At 38.9% G+C, this 27,990-nt stretch overlaps 4 protein-coding genes across 17 annotated transcripts in view; 1 reads left to right on the forward strand and 3 right to left on the reverse strand.

Annotated features, from left to right (window-relative positions):
* The window catches only part of pdlim7 (PDZ and LIM domain 7), a 37,142-nt gene extending 23,399 nt beyond the window's left edge, over positions 1–13,743 (reverse strand). Inside the window, exons 1-2 of the mRNA XM_023329075.1 lie at positions 13,579–13,743; positions 9,781–9,879 (exon numbers count right to left, since the gene is read on the reverse strand). Coding sequence (XP_023184843.1) covers positions 9,781–9,879; positions 13,579–13,608 — 129 coding nt within the window. The 5' untranslated portion in view covers positions 13,609–13,743. The remainder of the gene's footprint in view (positions 1–9,780; positions 9,880–13,578) is intronic.
* Positions 13,744–15,739: 1,996 nt separating this feature from the next.
* cltb (clathrin light chain B) lies at positions 15,740–21,122 on the forward strand. Of its 5 annotated transcripts, none has more exons than XM_023328755.1 (7): positions 15,740–16,172; positions 17,364–17,408; positions 17,514–17,631; positions 17,740–17,851; positions 18,167–18,187; positions 18,623–18,676; positions 19,998–21,122. In XM_023328755.1, exons 1-7 carry the CDS (start codon positions 16,017–16,019, stop codon positions 20,167–20,169), a joined length of 678 nt encoding a protein of 225 aa, XP_023184523.1. In that variant the 5' UTR covers positions 15,740–16,016; the 3' UTR covers positions 20,170–21,122. The 5 variants fall into 5 exon arrangements, with proteins under 5 accessions (XP_023184523.1, XP_023184525.1, XP_023184524.1 ...); XM_023328756.1 differs by having other exon boundaries at positions 15,741–16,173; positions 17,374–17,408; XM_023328757.1 differs by lacking the exon at positions 18,167–18,187.
* A 496-nt stretch (positions 21,123–21,618) lies between these two features.
* higd2a (HIG1 hypoxia inducible domain family member 2A) lies at positions 21,619–23,344 on the reverse strand. Its single transcript, XM_005795395.2, has 2 exons — positions 23,124–23,344; positions 21,619–22,101 (listed from the first exon to the last, which is right to left on the reverse strand). The coding sequence occupies exons 1-2, from the start codon at positions 23,308–23,310 to the stop codon at positions 21,935–21,937; spliced, it is 354 nt and encodes a 117-aa protein (XP_005795452.1). The 5' UTR covers positions 23,311–23,344; the 3' UTR covers positions 21,619–21,934.
* Positions 23,345–24,568: 1,224 nt separating this feature from the next.
* The window catches only part of LOC102235458 (ankyrin repeat and KH domain-containing protein 1-like), a 34,386-nt gene continuing 30,964 nt past the window's right edge, over positions 24,569–27,990 (reverse strand). For 6 of the 10 annotated variants that reach the window (XM_023328562.1, XM_023328561.1, XM_023328560.1 and 3 more), the window contains exons 34-39: positions 27,211–27,403; positions 26,999–27,124; positions 25,829–26,080; positions 25,541–25,725; positions 25,290–25,457; positions 24,569–25,198 (exon numbers count right to left, since the gene is read on the reverse strand). In XM_023328562.1, coding sequence (XP_023184330.1) covers positions 25,139–25,198; positions 25,290–25,457; positions 25,541–25,725; positions 25,829–26,080; positions 26,999–27,124; positions 27,211–27,403 — 984 coding nt within the window. In that variant the 3' untranslated portion in view covers positions 24,569–25,138. The remainder of the gene's footprint in view (positions 25,199–25,289; positions 25,458–25,540; positions 25,726–25,828; positions 26,081–26,998; positions 27,125–27,210; positions 27,404–27,990) is intronic. The other 4 variants (XM_014470543.2, XM_023328557.1, XM_023328556.1 and 1 more) reach the window with 3 other exon arrangements.

Genomic DNA, 27,990 nt, shown 5'->3' on the forward strand with positions numbered 1-27,990 from the left:
ATATTAGCAAGTGAAATTTCCTACAACAATGACAATACATGACAACATCTTTAATATTTCTTCAGCAGTGAATTAAGGATGGAAAGTTATTGTATAGGAGAAAAAATTATGGCAAGAATTGTGATTTATGTTGGTAATAATATGCTTTAAATGACAATGTTTAAAAACATTAAAAAAACAGCATATATCATTGCAAGTTTTTCTTTTGTAATTTGAAATGTAACAATCTTCCCCCAGGCGAACATCAATTGATGTCAATATTTTAGACGTGATTAAATGCAGTTATTTGTGGTAAAATTGCACTACTTAGTTTAACTGGTTTACTGAAGCAGCTGATTTAATAAAAAGGTTTTAGTGGTGAAACGGTATTTATGTTTGTGAAGCTCTAACTGTAATGGCAGCTGTATTGCCTCTCCCCACAGTGAATTTTCATGAACTGTCCACAAATATTAATAAATTGTTTAATGTAAGCCATAAGTTACAGTTTTTAAGCTAAACTTTTAAACAGTGTGAAACTAATAGGAGAGTATTTGACCAAGAACATCCTTCATATACACATCTGCTGCCATAATGGAGCAAAATAGCATGTGTTTAACATTCTAACTGTCAAACAAACCTTGAAACAACCTTGGTAATTCAGAGAAGAGTTGTATGTCTAATGTTTCCATCCATCATACGGAGTAATCAGAGGCAGAAATGCATGTTTTGAGGTTGGAAAAATGTTAATCTGACAGAACATTCCTCTGGCTTCTTCAGGTCTAAACAACAGAAACTGTTCATCCAAACCACAGTGTAGGACGTTTCTAACATTTCCTATAGCAACATTATACTACTGTACCCCTACCCTCATACCTGAACACACAAACAATCATTCTCAGTTGACACTGTTGTAATGTCTGACACCTAATAATTAACTCGAGGAGCCTGTTTGTCTGTTTCACTCAGCACTTCCAGGAACAGCCATTATAAGGTCACTATGATGTCATTAGTCGACAGCTTGTGATTTACTGCAGATGTAACTGGTGACCATAGGATAAATGTTTGACAGCTGCAGACGAGGCCCAGATGTTACCATTAGTCATACCATTAGCTGGAACGATCTGTCCACCTTTTCTCAGTCTGACAGGTAAGCTGCTGACTGACAAAGCAATGACATCATCCTCTCCCTCTGTCATTGAGGCTGTGAGAGTATTAGTCAGTGCTGAAGTCAAGCATAGAGTTATGTTACAACAAGACACAAAGCAATGAACATGTACAACCCGGCCTCCCATGTCCTCTACCCCCTCTAATACACAGATCAGAGATGCTACGCTGTGAATAGCAAGGGCTTAGTCCGCTTACCCATGCAGCTTAATGAAATCTGAGACCTGTGTCAAATACTAAGATAACTAGAGGAAAAGCGTGCAGCATCAGATAAGTAAGCAGGAACGAGGATTTCTGGCCAACAGAACCCCCATTAGGATTACTCTCAAATGCCACGGATCCCTGCAAATGTTAGTTCATCAAAAGCTCAGAGGATTCAGGCGTTCGATCAATAGTTTCCTGTCATGTTTGGCTCAGCTAATCACACTTGCTGCTTTGATTGGGAACATGAAACATGAACGGTTGCACAAGAGCAGAGAAGACACCATAAAAACGATAACGTCTCTGCTCATAAAAAAGTACATAAATAAATACTTGGCTCTTGACAGATAAAAACAAAACTGCAGCCGGGCTTAAAACACAGAGCAAAACCTAAATGTGGAAATGTCTTGGCTGAGGCTCACGAAGCAGGCAAATGCAATCCTTATAAGACTTTTCACATCAGTCTGAATGGCACAATTCTGATCTTTTTCAACCAAAAGAAATAATTATAATAACACACACCACTTTCATATATAGTTCTAAATCAGATTTGTATTCGATTAATTTCAAAGTGTCTTAAGTTGCATTTTATCTGACTTTTATGTCATTGATGTGAGGTGTGCATCATAATTCTGCCCCAGAACAAGCCAGGAGTGGCAAATGACGTAAACAGTGGCTGAAAACGACAGAAGTCTCTGTCAGTGGAGTGCATTACATCACAATCCCACCACTTCTCCTCTGACTACACATACAAACAGATTTTGCAACAGAAGTTGCAGTCAATATCAGCAGAGGTCATAACTACAGTTGCGTTTTTATGTAAGCTTCCCTTGTGTTATGGTTTTGTGACAATAATGTCAACTCTGAATGACTCAAAACCGATCCATAGAGGGTGGCATCTATTATTACTTCTGTAAACAGGGTGACAAACTGTGTGACATCTATATTCTTCTTCAGTGCATGCAGGTCGCTTTGGGATTAAAAAATGTTCAACCAGGATTCTGATTTCAAATATCACTTTAATTGTCATGGATTTGCTCTTGCTGGAAGCAAATAAAGGCACTTTTGTTTCGATTTTACAAATGAGTTTAACATTTTAAGCATTCTTGTAAGGAGAAAAATAACAGGAGACCCAAATACATGACTTGCAGCCGCCCCTTCACATGGCAGGCTATTCAATCAGGATCCCCACAGAGATAAATGCAGCCCTGCCTCCATTATTCATACCTTACTTGACACCGTTTGGACATACTTCTCAAAGCCGTTTTTCATTGTGCATTTTAGAAAAGCTTTTTGTGGGTTATGGATTCAGATAGATCCATACTCAAAATCATGATCAGAAAAATGTTAAACTTCTTACGTCTATAACCAAGAATGTCTTAATCACTAGCAGTGCTGCTGATGAGCAGCTTTACCACAGATGCTAAAAGGAAGTGACTTGTAGGCCACAGATGTTGCAAAATTGGAGTAAAGGATCAGCAAGCACAGCACAGGAGATCTACACAGTAATGAAGAAGAAGAAGAAATCTTCAATTTGGGAGGAAATTTCTTTCCAAATTGTCCCATTGAGTAGGTTTTTAAAAAGATTTCTAAAAAGTCATGACTGCAGAATCACTAAGACTTCCCATCATACTGAATATTACTTATAGTTAATCAAGAGTAAGCATAACCAGTAAAATAAAACCTCTTCTAAAATGGTCACTTATATTAAATCATATTTTTCAACAGGTATACAGGAGAAAAACATTTTACATTAGTATCCAATTACTATCCCAGTTAGTTCAAGTCTGTTAGATTGGTGACCACACCCCAGTCCTGACCCAGTCCTGATTTTAAATGAAATGTTTTATGACTTACCTATAGTAAAAAGATATTATGGAAAATATATAATGAAACATGTTAAAACAGAAAAGAGAAACTCAGTAGCCTCATGCAACTCTTATAATTGAGTTCTCTCTCAAGGCGGCAGTGCTGGAGCTAAATTCACCACCGCTACATTATTTAGACACACAATCCAAGACGGATACAAGGAGTTCAGCAAGGCATATTTTTACACGTTGTTCACATAAAACATTCTTAGGGGAACAGTATAAACTTAACTTTTATTGACTGCTCTGTGTCTCTACTGACTTGTCAAGCATCTATGAGCTGTAATAACTTTGATATACATTCAAAATATCTGTAGCTGACACAGATTTAAACTTTGGAAAGAAGTATAACAGAGCTGTTTTACTCCAGTTTATTATACCTATATCATCAGAATTTCACAGTTAATTATGTTAACCATCTGTACAACGTTTATTTTACGTATTTAGGAGACCACTGCATTAGATATCTCCAGCTGGCTCGCCTTCAGGAGTATCCTGAGGTAAAAGCACTACATAAGAGCACCTATTATTACCATCCAAATGTACAGTAAAAAATACAAACAACTTTTACAGCCTTTAGTTTGTGTATTCCATTAATTTGTATGAATTTATTAGTCATGTTGATGGACGCAGACACCTGTGTTTCTGGCTCAGGTTCAGAGTGCAGCTGCTCCCTCACTTCACAAGCCAGCAGTCAAAGTTGCTGCGTTCAGACCTTTCGGTTGGTAAGGGGCGGACAGAAACCTAATACCTGTCTCGTCCTCCATGCAGGAGTCAATACAGGGAAGGACACTGGAAAACATGCACTTGCTATTGCAATACACTCTACTGTACCTCACAAAACCAGGGATTTCTCGTGGTTGTTAAGATAGATTTCAAAGATGGTGCCTACACAGACTGTTCATTCAGCAACTGTGAACCTTGCTTGGACTGGAGGGAATATTACTTTAGTTGTTTAACATCGGCGAAGCTTATAGAGTTGGTGAATCCGCGTCGCAGTGGATCTAAATGGTTCGACTAACAGTTCACGGCCGATTTCAAAGCCTTCTGGCAGAGTGCAGCAGCAGAACCGTTTTGGTGTACTATCAAATTTCAAAGCTTGAGCCAACCTTTCAGGATGCATCACGCTAAATTCACCTTTGAAGTACATTCCTTAAGGCGGGCCAAAGCCTCATATTTATTCTCAGCTCGTTTTGGTTAATAATGCACCAAGGTTTATCAAACAGCTGGTGATATACAGGCTAGGTAGCTATGTACCATCGCAATTTTATTCTTTCCATGGCTATTTGGGGGCTAAGAGACCGTCTGTCCTTACATCATTTGCAGCACAGCTGATGCAAAGCCATAAATATCACTCTGAGAAATGGAAAACCAAACCTGCAAGTATGCAATCTCCCCCTGTGCCCCCTGTAATGACTGCAGAGGAACACCTCCCACTACCTCACCTTAAAACACAACACGTATGTCGGACATATCTGACAACAATGAAGGCCTCTGAGACCAATGCATGTTACAAAATGAATTATTAATAAAGGCCTCCTTTCTCACAGGTTTTGCAAGTGTGAGAAAAAGCGCGTGCTGATAATGAAGCAACAGATGGTCTTCAAGTTAAGACAGAAATCCAGGGAAACAAAATCATAAGACTTAATGACAGCTGTAGACGTGGACTGGGGAGACATTTTAACATCTCTCCGCCCGTTTATTGCTGTGACATCATTAGTAAATTTTCTCCAAAACTTTGAAGTCAGCGGGGTGGCATGTGCTTGTTGATAGAAACCAGATGGTGCTCACAAGTTATGTGGGGTTATCATAATGTTTACTGAATTGCGAAGGCATGGGATCTGGAGCAGAAATGTGGTAAAACTTCTCTAATCAGAAGGGACAGATTTAACTGAAACAGCTTCGCTTTCTACATTTTCATTCTCTTTATATGGAATATTCCAATAAATGTGATGAGAGACAAAGTAATGCAAATGTCTTCATTTCTAAAGTCACAAAAGTTTCTAAAAATTTGCAAGGAAAAAAAGAAGAGGAAAAGAAAATGGATAAGGGAAAAAAATGACTCGAGGAGTGGATTAAATTGAGTGCGTTAAATTTCCTGAATCACAAGAGAGTTTCAGAAACAATCCAGTTTCTAAGATAGCATCATTTTCAGCTCTTACTGAAAATGATGTTGTTATTAATAAGTAATGAAGTTCATTTTCAAACATTGCCATAAACTAAACTTAAATATTGTGGGACATTGTGGACTGCAACTAAACAAGAACGAAAGATTCAACAAGCAATATAAAATCTACAAACCCCATTTGCAGTACTGTTTAGAAGTGCAAAGATGTTTCAGCAGAAACGTAATCTTCTCCATCTTGTCAAAATGCCTTAATAATGGAGGCTGCTCAAACTGCCTGATGATAGGCCATCTGTTTGTCTCCCTTGCTGAACTTAAAAGCCTCTCTTTATCATTATTATTTCTATTGATTAATAACATTTTGTAACAGTTTGACTACAATGCCTCTGTTATTCATTACATAACCATCACGTTTGAATTTTAGTATAGAATAGATTATAATTACTGTAATTCTAAGTTTTGCTAATTGTTAGTTAATATGCTTTAGGTCTATAAATTATGAATACATACTTTTAATCACAAAATAGAATAAACAAGGGGTTGTATTGCTCTGTCATCATTTTTATAGTTCAAAAAAGATCTAAACACCGGACTGATCGGCAATATAACTGGTCAAGATAGACAGACACACACGCGCGCAACATGTGTGTATGTGTATATAAACACAGTCATTCCTCAATTATAGGGTGAACTTTGCAATGGTGGATCAGTGGTTAGCACTGCTGCCTTACAGCCAGAAGGTCTCAGGTTTGAACCCTGACTGGGGTTTTTCTGTATGAAAACAAACAGGTGAAAGGTCAACAGAATATGTGGATATAGACACTTGATGGCTAGATGAAATGACTGAACTTAAAGGAAGAAATAAATCTGATGAAGGTAGCTGGAGTACCTGGAGAGAATCCATGCATGTATTGAGAGAATATGCAAACTCCAGTCAGAAAGACCTCAAAAGCCAGGATTCAAACCCAGAAACGTCTTACTGGAAGACAGCAGTGCTAGCCACTCCACCACTTTGTAACAGATACTTTAAAAATAATTTTCACTTTTTTGTGAAATCTGTACGTGATGTTTTAAAGGGAAACAATGTCTTAAAAATATTTTCAAAATCAAGTCTCAGACCAATGTAAAGCTAATTTCGAATATCATCTCCTGTGAACTGACTGGATAGTTATGACTGTTTAACATTGTTTTCTCAGCGCCTGATATGCAAACTTATTAACTTCCAGAAAAATGGAGAGGCACATTGCCAGTGAATTCCTGCGAATCCTAAGTAATACTTAATTCTCCATTCTTATTAAAAACAAATCCCTGATGTACAACATCCAGCCTCACTATCAAGAAAATTACTTGTTGTCCGTTACTGGTGTCACAAGGTGTCCTTAAAGAGCTTTTTTGTTATATTTGGCACCAGAATTAAACAAAACCTTATTGCTTAGCAATAAAGTCCAGGATAGGGATTGCTCATACACATCTGCAGAAGACAGTTTGCAGTTTAACAGAAATAAAAACCTTCTGCTTTCATTGGAAAAGCTGTCTCTCCAGTCAGTCAAACATGGTGTACGTTTTTACAGCTGATGGATGAGAACCCATCCTGCTAAGCTCAAAATCCCAGCTTTCCTGTTCCATTCGCATTCACTTAAAAATTATGGTCTTCATTCCTCTGATCTCACTTGGAGACAATTCCTTTGAGACTGGGGGAGTTCGTCATATGGATGGGAGAAGTGAGTGGTGAAGACAGATGCAGAAAGGAGACAACAGGATTGCCTGTTGGCAGCGGCAGGGTGGATATGAGAAAAATGTCTGGAATGCTGAGAAAGCACAAGCTCGGTCAGTACGGAGACCAAGGAAGGAAATACAAGCGACTGTAGAGCTCAGAAACTCCTGAACCCACTCACAATTGAGAGGTAGCAAGTGAGAAATACACAAACTTTCCAGATCAATGAAAAGTTAATCAGAAGTTCAATTTGCGGCGCATCAATTGGAGTCTAAATGATCAAATAAATGCTCTATTTTATAATCTTCCATCTTTTATATCCAGTCTCAAACAGAGCTAATCATCTTCTAATATGCACAAAAAACATACACACATTGATCTTTCAGGAGTTATTGCTTGCAATCTCATTGCCTCACTGAGAAACAAAAAGTCTTCTGTCATTTCCCTCCACATGTTCATCCGTTTTTACATTCTAGCTTTAGATTGTTATCAGCAACAAGCTGTGAAGAAAAGAAATGAACCACCCACTGAATTTATCTAATGGAAACTCTTCAAGTAAAAGCTAGATCTCTTCCTGTTACAGAGAAATCCTGTGTAGCTAAGCTTCACTCCCTCTTGACCAAGACTTCACCGTTTGTTCTTTGTTGAAAGCCAAGATGGGAGCCAAAAGTCCCTAAGTCAGACAAAGGAGGAGTACATGCTGGATGTTTATACTCTGCCTTAATAAAAGTATTCTTTCCTCTTTCAGACCTTCTGAGTCAGCACTTTGGAGAATCTAGTTTTACTGCAATCATTTTGGAGAATCTCCCTACCACCTTAGTAAATCCATAACTTGTAAATAGCACCACCAGGTTCCCTGTCCCAGCTAAGGAAAAGTCTCTGCACAGTACGACCTGGCCTCCACCGTGTGTCACTGTGAGGATAGGAGGATAGTTCAATGCTGTGTTAGTTTTCTGTCTCGCATTTTGGACAGAAAATTCAACCCGAGTCTTTTCTCAGCAAAGATAACTCAGGATTCATCTGCATATTTGCTGTGTCCTGATTGATCCTTTCCTCGCCCATCTCAATAGTTAGTTAGCAAGCTTGCAGTCATGCCAGACACTTGCCATCGTCTTTTCAGATAATTGACTGAAACTTCATGAGATGCTGTGTCTTTTTGTTTTTTTTTACTTTTTATAACCTTCCTTTTATCCACTGTTTATCCCTGATCTGCCTTGGTTCCTTGGTTTTTGTGGGGGGGGGTTCCTAATCTTCACTTAACAGTTGGCTTTATGTAGAGATTAGACTATTTACAAATCAGGTAAGCTCTGACTGCAATTGGTGGCACTGGATTTTATTTTGGATAGCACGGTAAAGGGGGCTTAGTTTATCTAGGAATTTTCAAAACCATCTTTATTAAATGATACTTTGTGTTGACCCATAATACAAATTACAATAAAACACAGTAAGTTTTTAATGAGACAAATGTGAAAAGGTTAGAGATATATGGACATTTTTTGGGGTGGACTACAGCGCCTAAACAAGCACGGCACTGAAGGAATAAGAATATCAGAACTCCAAGATTAGGCATACAGCTTTCTCTTTATGCAATAACCATGAACAGTGGAAAACTAGCCTAGAGACATATGTGAGGCGCGTCTGACAGTGTTTAACAGACAACCTTATTGATATTCACCCCAGAAGTAAACCCCGCTCGTCTAGACTGAAATTCCCGTAAGCAATAATCTATAATCTGCTCAAAAAATGCATCTTTTGTGTAAAGCCATTCGTCCAACTGCTTGTGCTACTAAAAAAAAGTCTGTTGTCTGAAACCAACAGAAGAACATGAGGTTTCTAATCGAGATGAGCTGAGAAAATACAGAACATGTGCTGACACGAAGGGTGATACCTGCTGCCATCATCAAGGGATTACATCACCTACACGCACCCACCTCGGTGAGACTCTACCCGCAACACGATGCAGACTCTATTCAGCAAAATAAAAACATCTAACTGCATTTGACCATTCCGCCTTTAATTGGTGTTCTGTTTGGAGTAAGAGAGGCAAAGCTTCCGCACATGATGTGCCTTCAAATTATCTTTGTAAAAGGAAACAGCACATCCTGAACAAAGCTGATAAAGTAATAAACGTCAGTCAGCCATGATATTTATGTATTATCTTAACTTTTAAGGGAACAATGTAACAATCCCAGTGTGCTAAGGAGAGCCAGATCTGTGTACGAACTAGTTGGCTGCAATGGTGGAATTATTTTATGCGAGTGCATTCATGCGTGACTGCAAGATCCAGCCTGTACCTTTGCCTGTCAGGCAAAGCAGCATTGCACTTATAAGGCCTGGAAAGCGATTGCTGTTCTCATCAGCAAAGGCATAGTTTATCTGAAACTTAATTATGAAGAATGGTTCTGTCCTAACATGGAGCGTACAAAGCATTTTGGGACAAATGACAGCATGTTTGTGTGATCGGTACATACCAGTCGTGCAAAAGCTCATAAAAATAAAGCACCGTCTGCAGACAATACCCATTGTGAGAGTGAGACAGGATATTCCTGTGCTCTCTGTATACCAGGAAGGTGTTTCTCACTGAAAGTTTTTTGTTAATTAGCCACAAATTCAAACTGGAGCTCAGGGAAAACCATAAAAGGCTGACTAGAGCAATCCTCAATGCAAAACATCAAGCAAATTCCTAAGACCTTAATGAACACAAACACAGAGACAAGCTTGTTTCTTACCCTTGACACAGTGAGTGGCATGCTGAAGTCTTTGCCTCCCTGCAGCCTGAAGCCCCACGGCGCTGGGCCGCTGAGGGTAACAGAGTACATGTTCATAGCCTTGAGGAAGAGAGGAGAGGAAATGTTGAAATTAGAAAGAAAACCAGGAAAAGCTTTACAAGGTTGCACATCCTTTCCTGCTTTCTTCAAATGTCTTTGCTGCTGACTGTGGGAGTTTTCTTTCTAAAACTAATATTTCAGGCAAAGAAGGAGAGAACAGAAAAAAAATTACATAACATTTTTTTTTTCACATAAACTGCCACAACTTTTGAATGGGTAACTATAGGAAAAAAAAGAAAATGTCAATAAATGACAATAAAGAACAGATACAACATTCTCTCTACTAAATCAAACGCATGATGAAGTTTTTGGCTTTTCCAATTTCCATTGTACTTTTAGCTCTGACCTGATTCTTTGACAGAGAAACTGGTTTTAACAGAAAACAAAAGCATTACAAGATGAACCCCATCAATGCATCACATCATTCAATTAAACTCCGAATTATTTTGGCCTTATTTTTATTTGACATTTTTACTTAACCAAGAAATTTGCTTATGATGGGTAATGAGACAAGCAAAGCTCAATAGATAATACTGTAATGTATTGGTTTTTATATGCCTTTTATGAGGGTTTTTTAAATAAATGTCTCAAATTATTTGTCAATACCAATAATCAGTGATAAGCTCCAAATCTTTGAGGTTGGAAGGTCTTCTTACTAACATTTAACTCTCTCCACTGATTATCTGTCAAAGTCTGGGTCACTCCAAAAAGAATAATGTTGGTCAAATCAAAAGATAACTAAACCTATGTCTGCAAAAAAAAAGATGCAATTTTTAAAATAAAGTAAAAGAAAAATTGTTGTTGGTTTATGTAGTCATAAAAATTATAGATAATCTTAGTTTTGATCAATTTTGTGAAATGAAACTAAAGAAACTGATTTTCCCCACCTGAACTGATCCAAGGGAAAATTGGTCAATTCTAATTTCTGGTCTTTCTGTCTTTAACAGAAATATGGAAGATTGAATTATTTGCTTGAGTTTCTAAAATGAGGAGAAAACTATTTAGACATGTGCTGGTTGACATGGTTAGTAACTTCAAAGCTGAGTAACTCACACTGCTTTTCTAACTTTGAACTAAACTTGTCTCAGCTCTTATGTAACAAGATGCCCAAAACATTGTTCCAACTTTTAGGAAAATTCCCATACAGTTATTCTGTCAGAAAGCCATACCATGTGCCTGAACTTTCACATGGAAAACTTTTATGTGAAATATCACTTTGGAATTTCAAAAGGTTTTTATTGCAACATAAAAACCACTGGCATAACACATTTCATGGAGAATAAAATCCAGCTTTTCTTGTCCAATAAGGCTCTGTGACATCATACCCTCACAATTTTCAACAAGCTTCAGTCTATAACAAACAAGAGAAATATGTTCTGTATAGGTTATTTGTTAGAGGTGATCATTTTTTTTAGTCCAACATAAAATGCAGGAATTACAATAAAGTCTTTATACGTCAATTAATACATCCTAAACCTTCAGATGATCTTTTACTAAAGTCAAAAGGTGCATCAAAGTACATGCTAATGACTAATGAGCTTTGATGTGTTTAATGAATTTTCCAATCAAAGGAAAATTGTCTCTTTTCGCTCTCCAGCTAATCAATTTGTCCACCTTTGGCTAACACATCAGTCAACCCTTGTTTTCGGGATGAAAATAGGCAACTCGTAAATGTCACAAAACATCATCAAACACTGGCTGCTTGTCTTTAACATCTGAACCTGTTAAGCCATTTAAGCTTACGTTTGTACATTAAAATGTAAAAACGAAGACCTCTTTAGATCGTACTTCTAAAACGCAACAAAAATAAACCCAAGAAGACAGACATTTTAAGAATTAAAGCCAGCTGTCAGATATTGGCTCCCTCTGTGACCTCTGAGCAGGCACCCCTATGCCACTATTTAGTCCTCTTCCTTCTCTTCCGCAGTCTTACCAGGTGTGATCATTCTTCCTGACACATGTCTATCCAGCCAAGAGAGCGCCATGGCAACTTACCTTATCCGTGAGGGGCCAGCTGGTAGCCCAAACCTGAGAGAAAAGCTGGGGAGTCAGTGAGCTGGGGCGAGGAGATTGTGCCTACCCCTGATGCTGCGTGTGACACAGACGAGCCTTAGCCTCTGCTCAATCCTCAGAGGCTATATAAGGAATGTAAAACTACACCAAACTATTTCAGCCCAACACCCACATGAGTCACAGGGAGAAGGAGGGTGAGGAGGATTGTTGGAGGAGGACTGGGAGAGGTAACGTCAACTGCCTTGAAATTTTGGCCAAGGGCCTCTATGTAAACTTCTTTTCCGTCATTCTTCAGAAACTACACTTGAAAACCAGCAGACACCCACGAGTTAAATAAAACTAATGAGAGAGCGCATTCTTCTCAAAAGGAACGAGACGCATTACAAGCAAACCAGCAATTACATTTCAACCATCAACTTCTTAAAGCAACAGGGCCAGCGAGGTATTATTGAGAAGTGAAGCAGCCGTCTGCTCACAGATAACTTCAATTTAACATTAGTCCTTGTAATGTAAATAGGAAGCTGGAGGCTTAATACAAGTAAGACATGCAAGCTGCAATAATTTCGGGTAGAAATGCACCGTTCAGGCTTTTCACGTGAATAAAACAGAAAAACGTCTTGAAGACTGATAGAAGTAGTAATTCTGAATTCAAAAGAATATAAACAAAATACAAGATTATCTCTATTAATGCATTACACTATAATGAATTTACTGTGTTATAAAGTGTTCATTTTGGGCACTTTATAACACAAGTCAATGGTCAATGTAATTCACCTACAGACATGCATAAGCAGATCAATCCAATTTATTAAACTCAAAAAAGTGCACCATGGCGCTTTTACAAACCAAAACTTAAAAGAGAGTTGTTAGTTTTTATGCAGTTGCAGATGGTTTCAAAAAAGTTTGGATTTTGTTTGGTTTTAGTTTGAATTTGTTATGTTGATCACTGATCAAGAGAAGAATGGCTTATGTAAATCTCTGACCTATTTGTTTGGTCCATCTCTAATTTCAAGCCTTCTAATTGTTTATTCACTTGTGCATGATTAAAACTAGAGTTTCTAGATTGCATCAGCATACGTTTTAGTTGCAAAAACCTGAAGTTTCGAGACAATGTGTGTCAGCACAGAAGACTCCAACAGCAACATCCTGGTAACAGAGGTCACATTTCTCTTGTTAGACCACCACACAGCAAAATGATCATTTGGTTGTTAACCAGACCGCTTAAAGCTTCATTGTTTATTAAATGCAATCCTGTGAAGGCAAATTAATCATCCAATTATGTTGAATTAATGAAAATCATGACCTAATATTTACAGCATATTATCCTAAAACAAAATGTTACATTATGTGGGGAACATGTTTTGTTTTTCTTCTCTATATTAAACGTACGTCTCCTATGCAGGGAGTTTATAGAGCTACGTTTCAAATGGTTTTAAGAGAAGTGCTAATTAAAGATCATGCTGTGCAGACTCATAAGTTTACACTCACAAAAGTACAGGAAGTTGGACGTAAAAAAACAACAACAAAAGCTACAAAACGTCTTGAAGAACAACCAGGCAAAGCCATAAAAGCTCATTAGACAGCACAACACACCCAGCACAGTTACTAACGCTGCGACAAAAAGTTAGTTTTAAAGTTACGTCGCACACAAAGACACCAAATACAGAGACTTTTGAATTATCTTACCTCTTGTGGCTCCTTCTGTTCGCCGGACATAGAGAGTTATACGAGCTGCGAGCGATGAAGAACAAAGTCAGTCCCAACTTTGTAGTTTTCCTCAGAGCGGAGGTCAAGAAGCCGCAGCAAGTCTCCCTCCTGTTGAGGCACAAATTCATTCCCTCAAAGTCTTTCCAGCAGGACCAGTCTGTGACGTCACACGTCACGTGGTTTGGCTCGCTGGGCGCGCGCACGTCGGCTCGTTCGCCATCCAGAGGCTGTTGCAGCTCCCATCGTAAAACTAGTTATGTTTTGTGACAAAAGAAAAAAAAATCGTACCAACACATAAGGCTGGCTTTAATTATTGACCAAATGTGTGGAGGGGGGAAAACCGGACATAAACTCAGAGTCCAGCAATGTTACAAGCACAAACTTTTATTAAAACAAAAGATAGTTTTCAACATCTTTTAGAAACAAGCAACATTTGACAAGCAACTGTTTCCAACTCCTTCATCACGTTGTCCCTGAATAAAATCCATTGCAGCAAGAGATCTCTTCTAAAGATTAGTAAATAGAGTGCATGTGTAAGATTTAATTACATTTTTATACAGAGACCTCACAGATTTGGCAGAAAGAAAGCATTAGTGAAAAATCAAACTATCATCTAAAAATTAAAACCGTATGGTATAACTGCAAACCATCTAAGAAATGGCTGAGTTAGGAGGGCATTATAGTCAGAGAAGTAGCCAAGAAGCTTGTGGAAACTTGGAGGAGCTGTAGAGATATCTTTTTGGCTCAGCCAGTTAAACTTTATGCATTAAATGCAATAAATTGATTAACATGAGAGCAGCAAGGGGTATGTAAGCAATTCAGTGAGCAAGAAGATTAAAAGTCCAGAATACGCTTCACAAATCCTATGTGGTTGCGTGATGTTTCTCTTCGTGAGATTGTTTTACAACAATATTGTTTTCAATTGGAGGCTTCGAAGAACCTGACATAATGTAAGTTACAAAATACTTTATTTCCCCCTTTTGAACTAATGAAGTATTTTCTGAATTTGAATGCTCAGAGTCCGACTCACTGCTTGCACCGAGATCTAACCCTGCTGACCAGACAGACCAGCAATATCCTTCCACTGTGAGCTTCACTATCTATTCAGTAATGCTATTTTGTGACATTTTCACCACCCTCTCTGGGTGCTTTTCTTGTGAGTCCACAGTGTCATATATTTTCAGCTGGCGGTACATAATAAACTGTATTAAAGAGCACTCAGTGTCATTATGTGCAACCTCATTTACATATTAAGTACAATCTTGAGATTCTTATTTAAGTTACATTTATCTTTAGCTATATTTCAAAGGGAGTGCTGTATAATCTAACTTTGTTGCAGTGTTAAGAGAAGTGACTATTTAACAAGGTCTTAAACAGTAACACGTTGTTACATGCTAAACAATGTGTTACTGTTTAGTGACACACTGTGCCAGATCATGTGTGGTCTCCAATTTCCAGAGTGGTTAAGGTAACAATTAAAAAAAACTCAGCCTCCTTGTGTAAGTGTACAAACTCTTGAGCTAATACTTTATTGAAGCACCATTCGATATAGCATTCATACTCTTGGAGGAGTCTCTCAGAATCCTGACTTGACAATATTCCCTCACTCTGCCTTGTAAAAAGAGCCCAAATCTATCAGACTGCCTGTACAGTCCTCTTGAGGTGAGCCCACAGATTTTCTGTCAGATTTTGTTCTGGACTCTTGTTAAACCATATCAAAACTTGCTTTCTTGATTTGGATGTGTGCTTGGGCTCACCTTGATGCTGAAAAACAAAATTCCTGTTTACTTTTAGGTTTCCAGAATAAGTCTAGTTCTCTGAAGAAAGAAGTAAGCCAAGAGCATGATGCTGCCACCACCATGTTTCACTGTGGAAGTAGTGTTCTTTGTGGTGAAGCTGAGTGCTGTTTGATACCAAATTTACCTAAGAGGGGGCAGCATTTCCATATTTTCTCTAACTATTAAAGCTTGTACCGTCCCTCGGTGTGTGTAAGCGTAAAGAAATACCAAACACGACAAGTGAAGTTAATTTTTTGGTTATATATTTGATATCGAGCCCTCGTCTTGCAGTTCCTAGTTCAGCCACCAGATGCAGACAAAGGCTAACAAAACAGCAGTGGTACCCTCGGGGTACTGCCCCTCTTCCATCATCACAGTGGACGAACAAGTGGTGGAGAAATCATGAATCACCAGTGAGGGCCTTACATTGAAGCCTTTGTTGTTGGTTGTAGATAGCTTAATTGCTGTCTCCATTCGCTCCTGTAGCGTTTTTGAAACGGAAGCTAGGGCAACGAGTTGCGTATTTTTAATACAACAGAACTGTTCTTTTATTTTGTGTGTGTGTGTGTGTGTGGCTTCAACGTCAGCTAGCTAAACCAACTAGCCTCAGTTAAACTTGCACTTTTTTGTGTGTGTACTATGGCCGACAACGGGGCGCACCTGGCCGAGGAGGATCCTGCGGCGGCTTTCCTGGCCCAACAGGAAAGTGAGATTGCGGGGATCGAGAACGACGGAGAAGGGTTCGGGGCGCTGGAAGGAGCGGACGACGTGCCGCCTTCTCAGACAGCAAACTATGGTAAGTTTGGAGTTGAACTAACGTCCGCTTGATGCTAGCAGGCTAACGAGCAAACTTGCTAATTTGCTTTATGGCAGCTGTTAAGAAATGATGTAAGTTTAAGATAAAATGCTCCACCTACATAGGTGCGTAGTAACACAGCTGGCTAATGTAATAAGGAGGTGTAAATTATTTTAGATTACGAAGAAGATAGAACTCTTGATAAAACAACTGACAAAGCGTTAGCTTTTTAGCATAGCACGTAGCCAGGAGTATGCTTGTTTAGCTCACCTGCTCCGCGCGGTTTATATTTGAATAAGCTTTATCCTGAGGTTTTGGGGCGACCCACAAACACAGCGAAACATACAATCATAAAACTATCAATTGGTAAAATTTGTAATTAATACATAAATATAACACTGTTTTTAACCTGTGATAACATGACGCAAAAAAAAGGCAGTCTTAATTTAAATTTTATTGAAAGTAAAATCTAAAAATGATTGACGCACAAATGTTAGGAGTGATCGTTGTAATGTTTTATCCCACAAAGTTTTTAAAAGCCATTTTTACATGTCTGAAAAAGCCTTTTTGGATTATTGGCTGAGGTCTTGTAAATAAAATAGTTTTTCTGCTGTCATGTTTTCAATTTCAATTGAAAATAAAACCTTTTAATCTTCCATTATGTTTGTGTATTTAAATGTCAGTAATGGGAATGTGATGTTAAAAAAATAATAATTATAATAAAAAGAATTTAATAATTGCACGCACCAGCACTGCAAATTGCTACTTTTTTCAGTCTGTAAATGCATAAAAACATGTTCTCTGATGCACTTTGTTTAGACTTAAAAAAATCAGATTGAACCCATTATCACAAGACAATCTCCTTTTTTTTCCCCAAGGTATGAAAACGAAAGTTTCAGAATCAGACATATCACAGATCTTGATTCTTTTTTTTTTTTTTTTTTTTTTTTAATACACCTGAAAATCCTGTCTCGTTTGCCATCGAAGCAACAGAGGCGACAGCAGCGCCCAAACAGGTGTGGCAGCATTTCTAAGGTCTTAACAGTCTCAAGACCAAGAGACGTCAGTGACGGTTAGAACATTCAGTCGGTGAAGTTACAGCAGAGGGGACGACGGGATTACTGGAAAAACTCCTAGAAACTGTGTTTAACTTTAAATGTGTGTGTGTGTCTCTAATCATTATGTTTGACGACTTTGAAGAGGAGCCTGCCACGGTGAACGGAGACCTGTTCCAGGTGAGGTTCTTCCTGTTCATGAGAGTTTGGTTCACCTGAACCCTATCTAAATAGCAATATTGGAAGAGGTAATGGATTTATGATTGTTTGTTATTTGATTGAAAGGAGTCTAATGGCCCAACAGACAGCTATGCAGCCATTGCCCAGGTGGACATTCAGAGGCAGGAACCAGAAAGTTTGCGCAAGTGGAAGGAGGAGCAGAAGGCTCGCCTCGAAGCATTAGGTAGCAAAAGATGATCACTTTTGGTTCTTAGTAGTATGGAATTTTTGAACTTGTGGATAAAACATGATGTTTTTTTGTTGTTTTTTGGTTGTTTCACCCTATAATAAGACTCAGCTTCCAAGGCAGCGGAGGCAGAGTGGAGAGACAAGGCCAAGAAGGAGCTGGAGGACTGGCATGTCCACCAAAACGAGCAGATGGAGAAGAATAAGACCAACAACAGGTGAGAAAGAACAACACTTCACACAGAGATGTTCTTGTAGACAAGTGTACGCCGATCACTACAGTAAATATAGTTGATTCAGATTTAAGAGTCCATTTTTTGAGGGGAGATTATTCAACAAAAAAGTTGAATATGTCAAAACAGTAGAACATTAAATATTTTATTAATGGCTCTGTTTTACTTTTTTCTTTACTTTTTTTAAGAACTGTTTTGCTACTGCCAAAAAAACTCTTGGTTTCTATGTTTTCACATGTGTTGTAGTCTTTCCTTTTCTCATTCAGGCTAACTAGATCTTTTCTCTCCACTTTCCAACAGACTCTGTCCAAGTCTGGCACGGTATTCTGCATCTGTTAGCTGTAGTGTTTTTTTTTTGTTTGTTTGTTTTCCAGAGCCCTGAGAAATAATCCTCTGATGAGATATTAATCCAGAACTGTCCCGTTAAGTTAAAACAAAAAAAGAAAAACTGCCTGGAACCAAAAAAAAAAAAAAAAAAATTCCAGGAAGTAAAGTTTTTTCAGATTCCAAGAAGCAGAGAGCCCATTTTTCATCCAAAATACCACCACAAGGGCGATTAAATCTTCTCAGCTTGTTGACTACTAGCAGATTTGTTTTGGACCTTTGTAAACTCTTCTCCACCCTTTTCCCCCACTCATCAGAACTTTCTCTCAGTGCTTATAAATCGCAGCCTAACATTGCTCTGCTTGTTGTTTTTTACTAAAACTGTTCTCTCTCCTTCTTTTTCCTGCTTTCTGGGCCTTGCCTGTGCACTAGGATTGCTGACAAGGCTTTCTACAAACAGCCCAACTCTGATGTTATAGGCTTTGTGTACGTTTAGAGTTCTTGTGCTTTTTAATGTTGTACGCTCTGCCGCCCTTTGTTGTACGCATGCCTCCCCGCAACCTTTAGCTCGTAGTCAGATTTCAGTAGATGTTTTCTTTGACATGTTCAGATCTTTGCAGTGCATTTCAAAACAAAAAGGGAAAAGATAAGATGCACGTTAAGTGAGTAGCAAAAAGTATTCGCACTCCTTATACTTCTTCACGTTTTGTCATATTGCAACCTTAAACGTTTTGGGGTTTTTTGTTGTTTTTTTTTTTTTATTTAAGTGTGGCTTGCCTTCGTATTCAGTCAGAAATATTTTGCTTCGGTTACAGCTGCTTTTTGGAGTAAAATCAAAACGTTATGTCTAAAGCACATTTAAAACAGAGCTGACCAGAGGAGTGTACAATCAAAAAAAAAATAATATTAAAGGGAAAGGCAGGAAGAACCTCAGGTAGCAGACAGTCTTGCAACTAATCTGAAGAAACCTCTGACTGATGCTGTATGACCGTTGCATGACATTACAGTTTGGTTTTCAACTCAGTATTTAACAGTAACATGCCCCAGATGATACCATCAGTGCTTGCCACGTACTGCTAATCCACCTCATTTGTTTTTGCTGCTCCGACTTTAAATTTCTGTCTGTCCGTACGATTAGAGCCAGGCTGAGACGTTCAAGTCATCTCATCCATCAATCAAAACGTCCTTCTTCCGCTCTGTTTTCGAGGTTCTAATCAGCTGGTCCCAGTGGTTAAAGACGATGCTTTGTCGCTTTGGTTACACATAACATTCATCCAAAAGTTAAAAAGTAAGAGCAGAAATTCTTCCTGCTACAAAGCATCCAAAAACGAAGAATAACTGTCCAAATACTCAACCAAAACAAAAATTATGAGCAGAAGTCTACAAAAGGAACAAATCAGAACTTGCCTAACAAAATGCTGTTACCATGTAATTCTAGAATTATATTAAAACTCTATATTAAGACTGTTACACTGACGTTTTTACTAATTGTGTGACTCGGTTGGGGGTATTGGAATAAAAGAGATATAATCCAAACATGCCACACTATTCAGATATTTGCTGGCAAAACATTTCAATAACCTTTGCATCCTTCTCCTTTAAAATCCAAGTAAAGTACTTTAATACTTGTAGTTGCAATGTGATGAAATATGAAAAATTCAAGTGTCACGAATACTTCTGCAAGGCGCCGTATGTAAAGAAGCCAGTGGTTGTAGCTTGCATCGTGTGACAAAGCTCAGTCGGTGAGCCGGTTTTCATCCTCTTCCCCACACGATCTCATTTTTCTCCCTCTGGCTGCGTCCCGCAGAGCGTCCGAGGAGGCCTTCCTGGCGGAGACCGACGGCGACAGCCCGGGATCCGAGTGGGAACGAGTGGCGCGCCTGTGCGACTTCAATCCCAAAACCAGCAAGCAGGCGAAGGATGTTTCCCGAATGCGCTCCGTTCTCATCTCTCTAAAACAGACACCTTTAGTCCGCTAACCGGAGCGCTTCAGAGAATGTTCTCGGCGACGTCGCCTTTTCGGTTTTAACGACACGTTGTGTCCGAATGATTTTAGTCCTTTTCCAAAAAATTCCTGACATGTTAAGAACCTTTTAAAACTTCCTGCCTTTCTTGATGCCTATATATTGATATACTTAACGTGAGGCTCCTGTGAGAAGACGGACTGCTCTGTTACACATTTCTAGTGTCTGCTTTAATGTCACTATACTGAAGAAAATACTGTTACTGTAAGTAAATGGTCCCCCCCCACTTTAACTTATAATTTTTAGGTCAACTTTGTTTCTACCAATATTTTCGAATGCCTTGTTTTTATTCATTCTTTAAATTAACATTTTGGTCAGACACTTACTAAATGCAAACTGGATTGTATCCATTTATGCCTCTCATCAATTTTTAACCATGCATCACAAATGTTCACGTTTTATTTGGCATTAAATCACTAATTACCGTACTTAGGTTCTAGGTAGCAAACATGTTTTGTTTTATTTCACAGACATACGCTTGTGGCCTTTCTGATCTCGCTTAAAAATATTAAGCCAGATAGTTTTCTCACTGATGAAGCAATGTTTTTGTTTGTTTTTGCATTAAAAAAAAAAGTTAGACTCACAACCAAAGACATCTGCTACAGTCTGAATTTAGAAATTAAAATTTGCACTTTTTTGTTTCACTTATCTTTCTCTCCATCTTTGTGTCACACCAGCACACAAAACTTTAAATACAGGTATTCATTTCAACAGTGATGTCTACACATTGTTCACATGCTGCCTATTTGGAAATAAACACCGAATGTTTGAAGGGATGTGGAAAATTAAAAAAACGGGAGGAATCTGCAGATCACTTAATTTAACTTAAAATATTCCCCTGCTGAGCTTGTTGCCATTTCATAAACCTTGGAGTTGATCACTTGAATAAAGTCATGTGTAGCCCAGAATATCTTGCTTATTGTCACACCTTTCTTTTGGGGTGTTTGGGGACTTATTTAGAATAAAGGGCATAAAGATGAAGGTAAAATCTCCAACCGTACAGAAAGGTTTCAGATCCATTTCTGAATGTTAAAGTGCCTTTGCATACCCAATGTGCTGTGAAAAGGTACTTGCCTCCTTGCATTAGCAATTTCCTGTTTTGGTTTTACTGAAAACATCTGAATGTTTTCAGTAAAATTCAAACATTTACATCAGGGTATCCAGTTGCAGAGCTGCTTTCCTCTAACATACCCAAATCAAATGACTAAAATCCTTGGTCACCAATCAGTCAGGCTTGGCAACGAGCTAGTTGTTTGATTTTGCAAAAGCGTGAATATTTTCTCACAGCTTCTTGTAACTCTAGATTTCTAGACACAGAAGTCTAAGGAAGACTTTGACGGCATCATTTTAGAATTCTCCCAGAGAGACATTTTTTCCATGCTGCATAATCAAAAACAACACAAATATGGCTAATTTCATCAACAGAAGAAACATTTAATTTAAAGCTGAAAAGTCTTGGCGCTATTAAACCAATTTCCCATTTGCTTACTTGAGCCGACACCGCTTTGCTGTTCCGCACAGCTGATTTTTAACAAGTGGGCAGTTCAATGTTTAAAAAAAACAACTATAAATAGGCTGTGTAACTGAACAATGTTGACTATATTACACATCATTCATACACATCAATTGGCCTTTATATTCAGAGGCCAATTCAACAATGGATCTGGTCTGAGTCCAGAGTGAACGGACACTTTTCAAGAAGCGCGAGATTCGTTCGATTTCACTGCTTGGGTTTCAACGATGTGGCAAAGATGCCAACGATGATGGCGACTACAGTGAAGCCTTGAGCGAAAATACGACCCCTCATCATCAGCTGGGACTGCCTGGTTTTTCCTTGGTGGAAGGCACGAAGACCATACAGCAGCGCTCCGGCTGTTGCTGCACAACCTGAAGAACATAAGGGACGGGAGAAATTAAATATAAATAAATAAAAGATATGGAATTGACAACGCCAAAATCATGTTTCACTGCAGGGCTGGTGTGTTCAAGGATTGCTACACGGCTATCTATCTTTTCTTTTTCCACCACTATGTTGATCCATCACAGAAGTCCAAAGAAATACACGAAGATTACACTTTCACAATATTAGAAAATCTTCCACAGGCAATAATATTGATCAATCCTGAGATCAGTTGTGATAATTTCCTGCTCTCTCGTTCTCATCTCTGTTTTCATCACTCTGTGACCTTCAGTGTTTTTAAGCAGTCATTTGTGTTCAGTGTGAGCATCTAGTCCACTAGCTAAATATTACGTTAGCATGAAAAATGCAAGTTCATAACACTGGAAATATAGCAGCCAACAGATATGAATATACCACAGAGATACTGCTGTTATGACATATTGTGTAGCTGGATACACGTTTGTAGCTCCTCAAAACTTTTAGTTCAAGGGACAAAATAAAGAAAAAACATTTTGTATGTTTGAGAAAACAAAATGGAAATGACAAAAAAACGACATATGGACATAAAAATGGCTTAGCAAAACATTAAAATAATGTTTTAATAGTGTAACTGCTTCAGGAAGAATAAAAAGTCAGCACAATTTTCGAATAAATATATCACGTACGTTTACGTCAAATACATGTAAGGTCCAAGGTACAGTCATTCCTTCCAAATCATCCAACCATTATCGTGTGTTAGCACAAAAAAGTTGTTTTATGGAAGCAAAGGGTGGCCCTGCTAACAATATCATTACCAAAAGTTTGCACTGAAATATTAATTTATAGTTTTCTACGTTTTGTTACTTACTGGGGTTTCCTTGTTTCAACTACCGCCCTTTACACAGCAAGGTTGCACTGTAATATTAATGCATGTAATGGGAAATAATTGCACCAAGCGGTAATAGAGGACATAGCGTAGTACACTTGTATAACTTCCGTCTGCAGTGCCTTTCTGTTTTGTGTAACTCACCTATCGGGACGAAGGGATTCTCCTTGGTTTTCCTCAAGAACTTTTCCTTAAAGCTCTCATTTTTGGCCAGCGTTACTGGGGTGAAGCCTTCGATGACCGGGGCATGAGACGGGTCAAACGGCATCTGCCCCGGTGCCTGCATTTTAGGCGCTTGATCGGGAACCGCTGGTGCTGCTGCCGCCGCCATGATGGTGCTGGAACGCTGACTAAATAAACACACTTCCGGCTACACTATCCGGCGGCTTCACAATAAAAGTCTGGTTGTTTACCAAGAAGGAAAACAAGTGAAGGTCATCGACAGTAACATGTCTTCCTAGCCCTTTCCTGTGTTGTACCAATTCCATACCTTGGCTTACAAATAGTTATTTTTAACTACATTCATCTTTAAAGTATGGAGCCGGCCTGGTGATATCTGGGGAAAATAATGGTTAATAAGTCGTGGTGTTAAGTAGTAGCTCCCACGAGTCTCTGTCGTGGCCATGATTTTTTTTCCTTCGATGTTTCCAGTCGGGCTGCGTATTAAAGATTATAAGAATCTTTTTTTTCTCCTAAAAGTAGCAACAAAATGCATGTAGAGACATGTTATGGCTAAATTTACACCAACACCCGCCGCCAGATGGCAGTATCATACAACTCCAACCCTGTTTACCACTGGAAGTCAATATACGCCACAGACATAAATGTTGAATTAAGACTTATATTGCTGCATTTAAGCATTTCTATTAAGAAAGAATAATCACATAACTTGAGAAACAACCAAAATATGGTGCAAACGTTTTGAAGTTGTGGCTGAAACATTTGCACACCTCTCTTATTTGGTTAAATGTTCCTGGTTAAGTTTAAAATAATTCCCTTATTTTAAACATCAACAGGCTTCTGGCTAGATATTCTTACACACTTCTGAAACGGCAGAAATAATTTCCTTTAATGCTTCTTGGAACAACCCGGCATTAAAAAATCTTATCTTTTTAAACATTCACATGGTCCAGGTCAGTAGTAAGGAGGTCAAGAAGCTTATTGTAAGTGAAGTTTATCGCTATCAATGCGATAAACTGCAATCTGCAATCATAAGAAAAGATTTAGGGTGAGTTAAGAAATTCTGTGACTTAGAAACCATTAGAACCCATGAACCCAGCTTTTCTTTTTACTACCCAATGTGGTATTATCAAGACCACGACAAATATGGAGTGTAAAATCTGCCGGAAACCACAGAAATTAATTCAGATGTTAACGGGTGATAAAGGTGTTGTAAAATGTTTTATACAAGTTTGCTTGTAAAAAACAATTAAAACATGGTGGGTTTGTTCAAAAAGAAGGCGTCAACAAGAGCTGCATCTTAGTGGATAGTTTAGTTGTAAGCCAAGAAATAATAAAAAAACCCCACATTCTTTCTATATCCAGGAGTTTCATGTTCAGTTAAATAATTATTCGTCAAAAAGCACACATACTTTTCAATCTTTTTATTGAATATTAAGGTAAATATTTCACATTAATACAGGCTACATAAAGTAGAGCCACTATACGACATGAAATTTACTCTCATTTTAACCCTTTTTAGTATGTAAACAATTATACATGTATTTACCACTCTAAAAGGTTCTGATTTCTCTTTAGGTAATCATCATCATCATCATCTAGTTCTGGGCCAAGTTTAAATAGCTACTTCATGTTGAGCCCCCTGCAGCCCAAGAACGGTGTATGTGGGGTTTAAGTCAAAATCACTAAACTACGCAGAGAATAGATCCTGTTGAACAGGTGAACGCGCATGTTTGTGTTTGCGTCATCACGACAATGATGACTGCCGTCGCCCGATTTCCTCTCTTCCATGTTTGAGATAGGCACATCAAAGAATGGCGTCGAGAGATCTTCCAAATTCTTCAACCCCTGCTCCGCACCTTCAGGCCTCTAAAGTTAACCATGTTGGGACTTTTTGTTTTTTCTTCGTCTCATTCCGTCTAATGGTATCACATGTTTTGCACTGTGGGTCATGCTGTGTGCGTTTATGTGGATGCCGCCTAGTTGACGTGGTTCAGGTGCACATTGCCCACATGAGGGGCCCAGGTACCAGGCCAAACCTGAATTTAAAAAAAAGAAAGAAAAAAAAAGGGCACTGTGTTTTAATTACTGTAAACTTTTACCTGTAATGGTTGAATCAGCATCACAAACCTGCTGCTGTGGGTCAGAGCTGTCTGCATTGTTGGGGACCACTTTTATGATGGGATTCCATGCGGGGTCACCTGCGTGCAAACCATTGTACATTGGACCCCCCGGGCCTTCTGCCATGGGAGGGTGGGGGGTCAGCATGGTTCCTCCGTACATTGACACAGGCATCCCCTATCCAGATGAAACAGGTGATTGGTATAACACACAGAGAGAGGAGAAGTCAGAAAAAGGGGAAATTCTCAGTGGTGTGCTACCTTTTGGAAGTCCATGTAACTGTTGGGCAAATGCTGAGGCTGGTGGTAACTGTTAGCCGGGTTAGCAATGCCCGTGTCATCCTGCTCCATGGGCTGGTGCTGGGAGAAGGCCGACTGCTCTGCCTGCAGCTGAGGGTGCATCATGTGGCTGCCCATCAGAGGCTGGGACCAACCAGACATGGCTTCTGCACCAAAACACAAAGTTAGGCTATCCAATTTGGTGGATAGCACCCATACCACACTGAAGTCTGTGATATGGGTTCGCAAAATTCCAGGAGCAATTCTCACCCGAGGCGTTCCCAACTCCAAACGACCAAATGCCACCCTGTCCAACAGAAGCCGTGTAGCTGGTGGTGAGTAGAGGTGGGTTGACGGAACCCGTCTGCCGGATCCTGGCCAGCCGCTCCGTGCCGATGGGAGGGGGGACCTTCCTGTCCTGCTGCGAGGAACTGCCTGGTTTAGGCTGGGGAGGAGAAGCCACGGCTGAGGTGGACAGGGCAGACGAGGACACTGTGGGAGGAGGTGGGACCGGGGATTCACCTGGAAGAGACAAGAGACCGCACAACAGGTTTATATATGTTAATCTATTTCTATAGAAGCACGGGGAAACTGTCTGGTGACTGGATATAGCTCATTTTACAACCTCAATGTATCAATCACGGCCAGAAATAAAACCAAAAAGAATCTAGTATTTCATCTAATCAGAATACACCATGCACTCCCTGTTCAGTCGTCACTTACAGAAGACAATTTAGAGGAATGACAAAAGCTGTGAAAACCTTCTACAAACAAAATTTCCTCAGAGGCTTGACAGCTGTTTATCTAAGCTGCTACTTTTAAAAATTGAGGAAAATGATAGCAACTGCAGAAAGCAGATTATATTAGTCTAAAGCTGCTCTGCAATATCCATTTGAAGAGTCTAATTCAATCCGTTACAGCACAACCTAGACTATTAAATATTGGCCATATTTTGGAAATCTCACAATTAAACGCTCCGTAGTTACAGCTTGTAACGTTACCCATCCTGATCGCACCAACAGGTCACATGAGATGCTAAAGGCAGATAAAATCATCAACTCTAATCAGTTTGTTTTTGCTTTGGAAACCTGCTCAACAGCAAAACTAAGTAACAAACTTCTCTCTCACACACACACACACACAAACACACACACAGGAAGATTGTAAAGGAGTATGAAATTAATGAGATGTGCTGCAATTATTTTTAGTTGGGTTTATTTGATACAGCTCCTATAAACTGAAGAATTTTTACTACACAGCAGGGCTGTTTAAAAAACATTTTATTGTTAAGACCATGAAGTTTCCAAATTAGTAAAAACAGCATAAAATTCTTCTAGGTCAGAATCGGCAACAGCATCGGTACATTCTTGTTTGTACCTAAAGATAAAATGTTCAAAATGCTTGATGCTTAATATTTAACCAGTTCTACGAGGATTCTACCTGATGTAGATGCACTCCATGGGTGAGGGGAAAAGTGCTGTCGGCTGAACGAGGGCGTGCCAACCCCTGTGTGACCATGCAGATACACCGGGCTGCCAGAGATACTGGTGGCATAGCTGGTCAATGCTGCGGAGGAAAAAAAATTAAATTAAAATTAAAGCAAAACTGTTGCTCACGTTGTACTACTCATTAAATAAAAGAAAGACTCCTACCAATTGGGCTGTTGACCATCCTCTGAGAGGCTGACCGGTAGCCAGGGGCTTTGGAGCTCTCTGGAGGCGGCGGGGGCATCATATTCTCCATCTGACTGATGTTCATGTAGGCTGGCGGGGCTGAATACGACTGCTCTGGAGGTGACCGGGCAGGCAGGTGGCATGCACCCCACACCTGGTTGTTTCCCACCTGCTGGTCATCCAAATATTAAACATTAACACCTTCAGACCTAATTTTTATCCAACTAATTTTTCTGTCCCCTTCAGCACTGAAATATAATGGGGCAAAATACATATTTTTACAAGCCGTTCAAGAAAGTCAGAGGTGACACTCGTAAAAAGCAAAAATGAAAAATGAAATAAAATAAGTCGATTGTGAAATCACAAATAAGCCGCATAATTCTAACAAGCGTTTTTTCTTTGCATGGTAACACTAAATATTTAAGCATTGGCCTTTATATCCCAACTCCTGATGTCTATTGGCATGGACAGTCAACTTTGAAAAAAAATATCCTACAAATTAATGATAGTATTTGAAGTTATTTTGAAAGTATTTTTTATTACTGCCAATAGCGATAGTGATTTATTATTCATTTTATCTAATTAATATTTATATTTTTGATGGAAAATAGAAACTCCTTCCATTCTCTAGTTACAGAGCAATGCTCATCTTGTCTGATGCTTGAAGCTCACTCATATCAAGTTGATATAAGACTTCAATATCATTTGTCAAAAAGAAACTAGTCAGTAACAAGAATCATTTTAATCACAAAATCCCTA

The sequence above is a fragment of the Xiphophorus maculatus genome, chromosome 23, assembly GCF_002775205.1.
Source record: "Xiphophorus maculatus strain JP 163 A chromosome 23, X_maculatus-5.0-male, whole genome shotgun sequence".
NCBI classification, from domain to species: domain Eukaryota; kingdom Metazoa; phylum Chordata; class Actinopteri; order Cyprinodontiformes; family Poeciliidae; genus Xiphophorus; species Xiphophorus maculatus.

Coding starts and splice junctions, on each gene's coding strand:
- cltb (XM_023328755.1), top strand. CDS start 16,017: ATGGCCGACAACGGGGCGCACCTGGCCGAGGAGGATCCTGCGGCGGCT. Junction 16,173..17,363: donor CTTCTCAGACAGCAAACTAT/GGTAAGTTTGGA, acceptor ATTATGTTTGAC/GACTTTGAAGAGGAGCCTGC. Junction 17,852..18,166: donor AAGAATAAGACCAACAACAG/GTGAGAAAGAAC, acceptor ACTTTCCAACAG/ACTCTGTCCAAGTCTGGCAC.
- higd2a (XM_005795395.2), bottom strand. CDS start 23,310: ATGGCGGCGGCAGCAGCACCAGCGGTTCCCGATCAAGCGCCTAAAATG. Junction 22,102..23,123: donor GAATCCCTTCGTCCCGATAG/GTGAGTTACACA, acceptor TATGTTCTTCAG/GTTGTGCAGCAACAGCCGGA.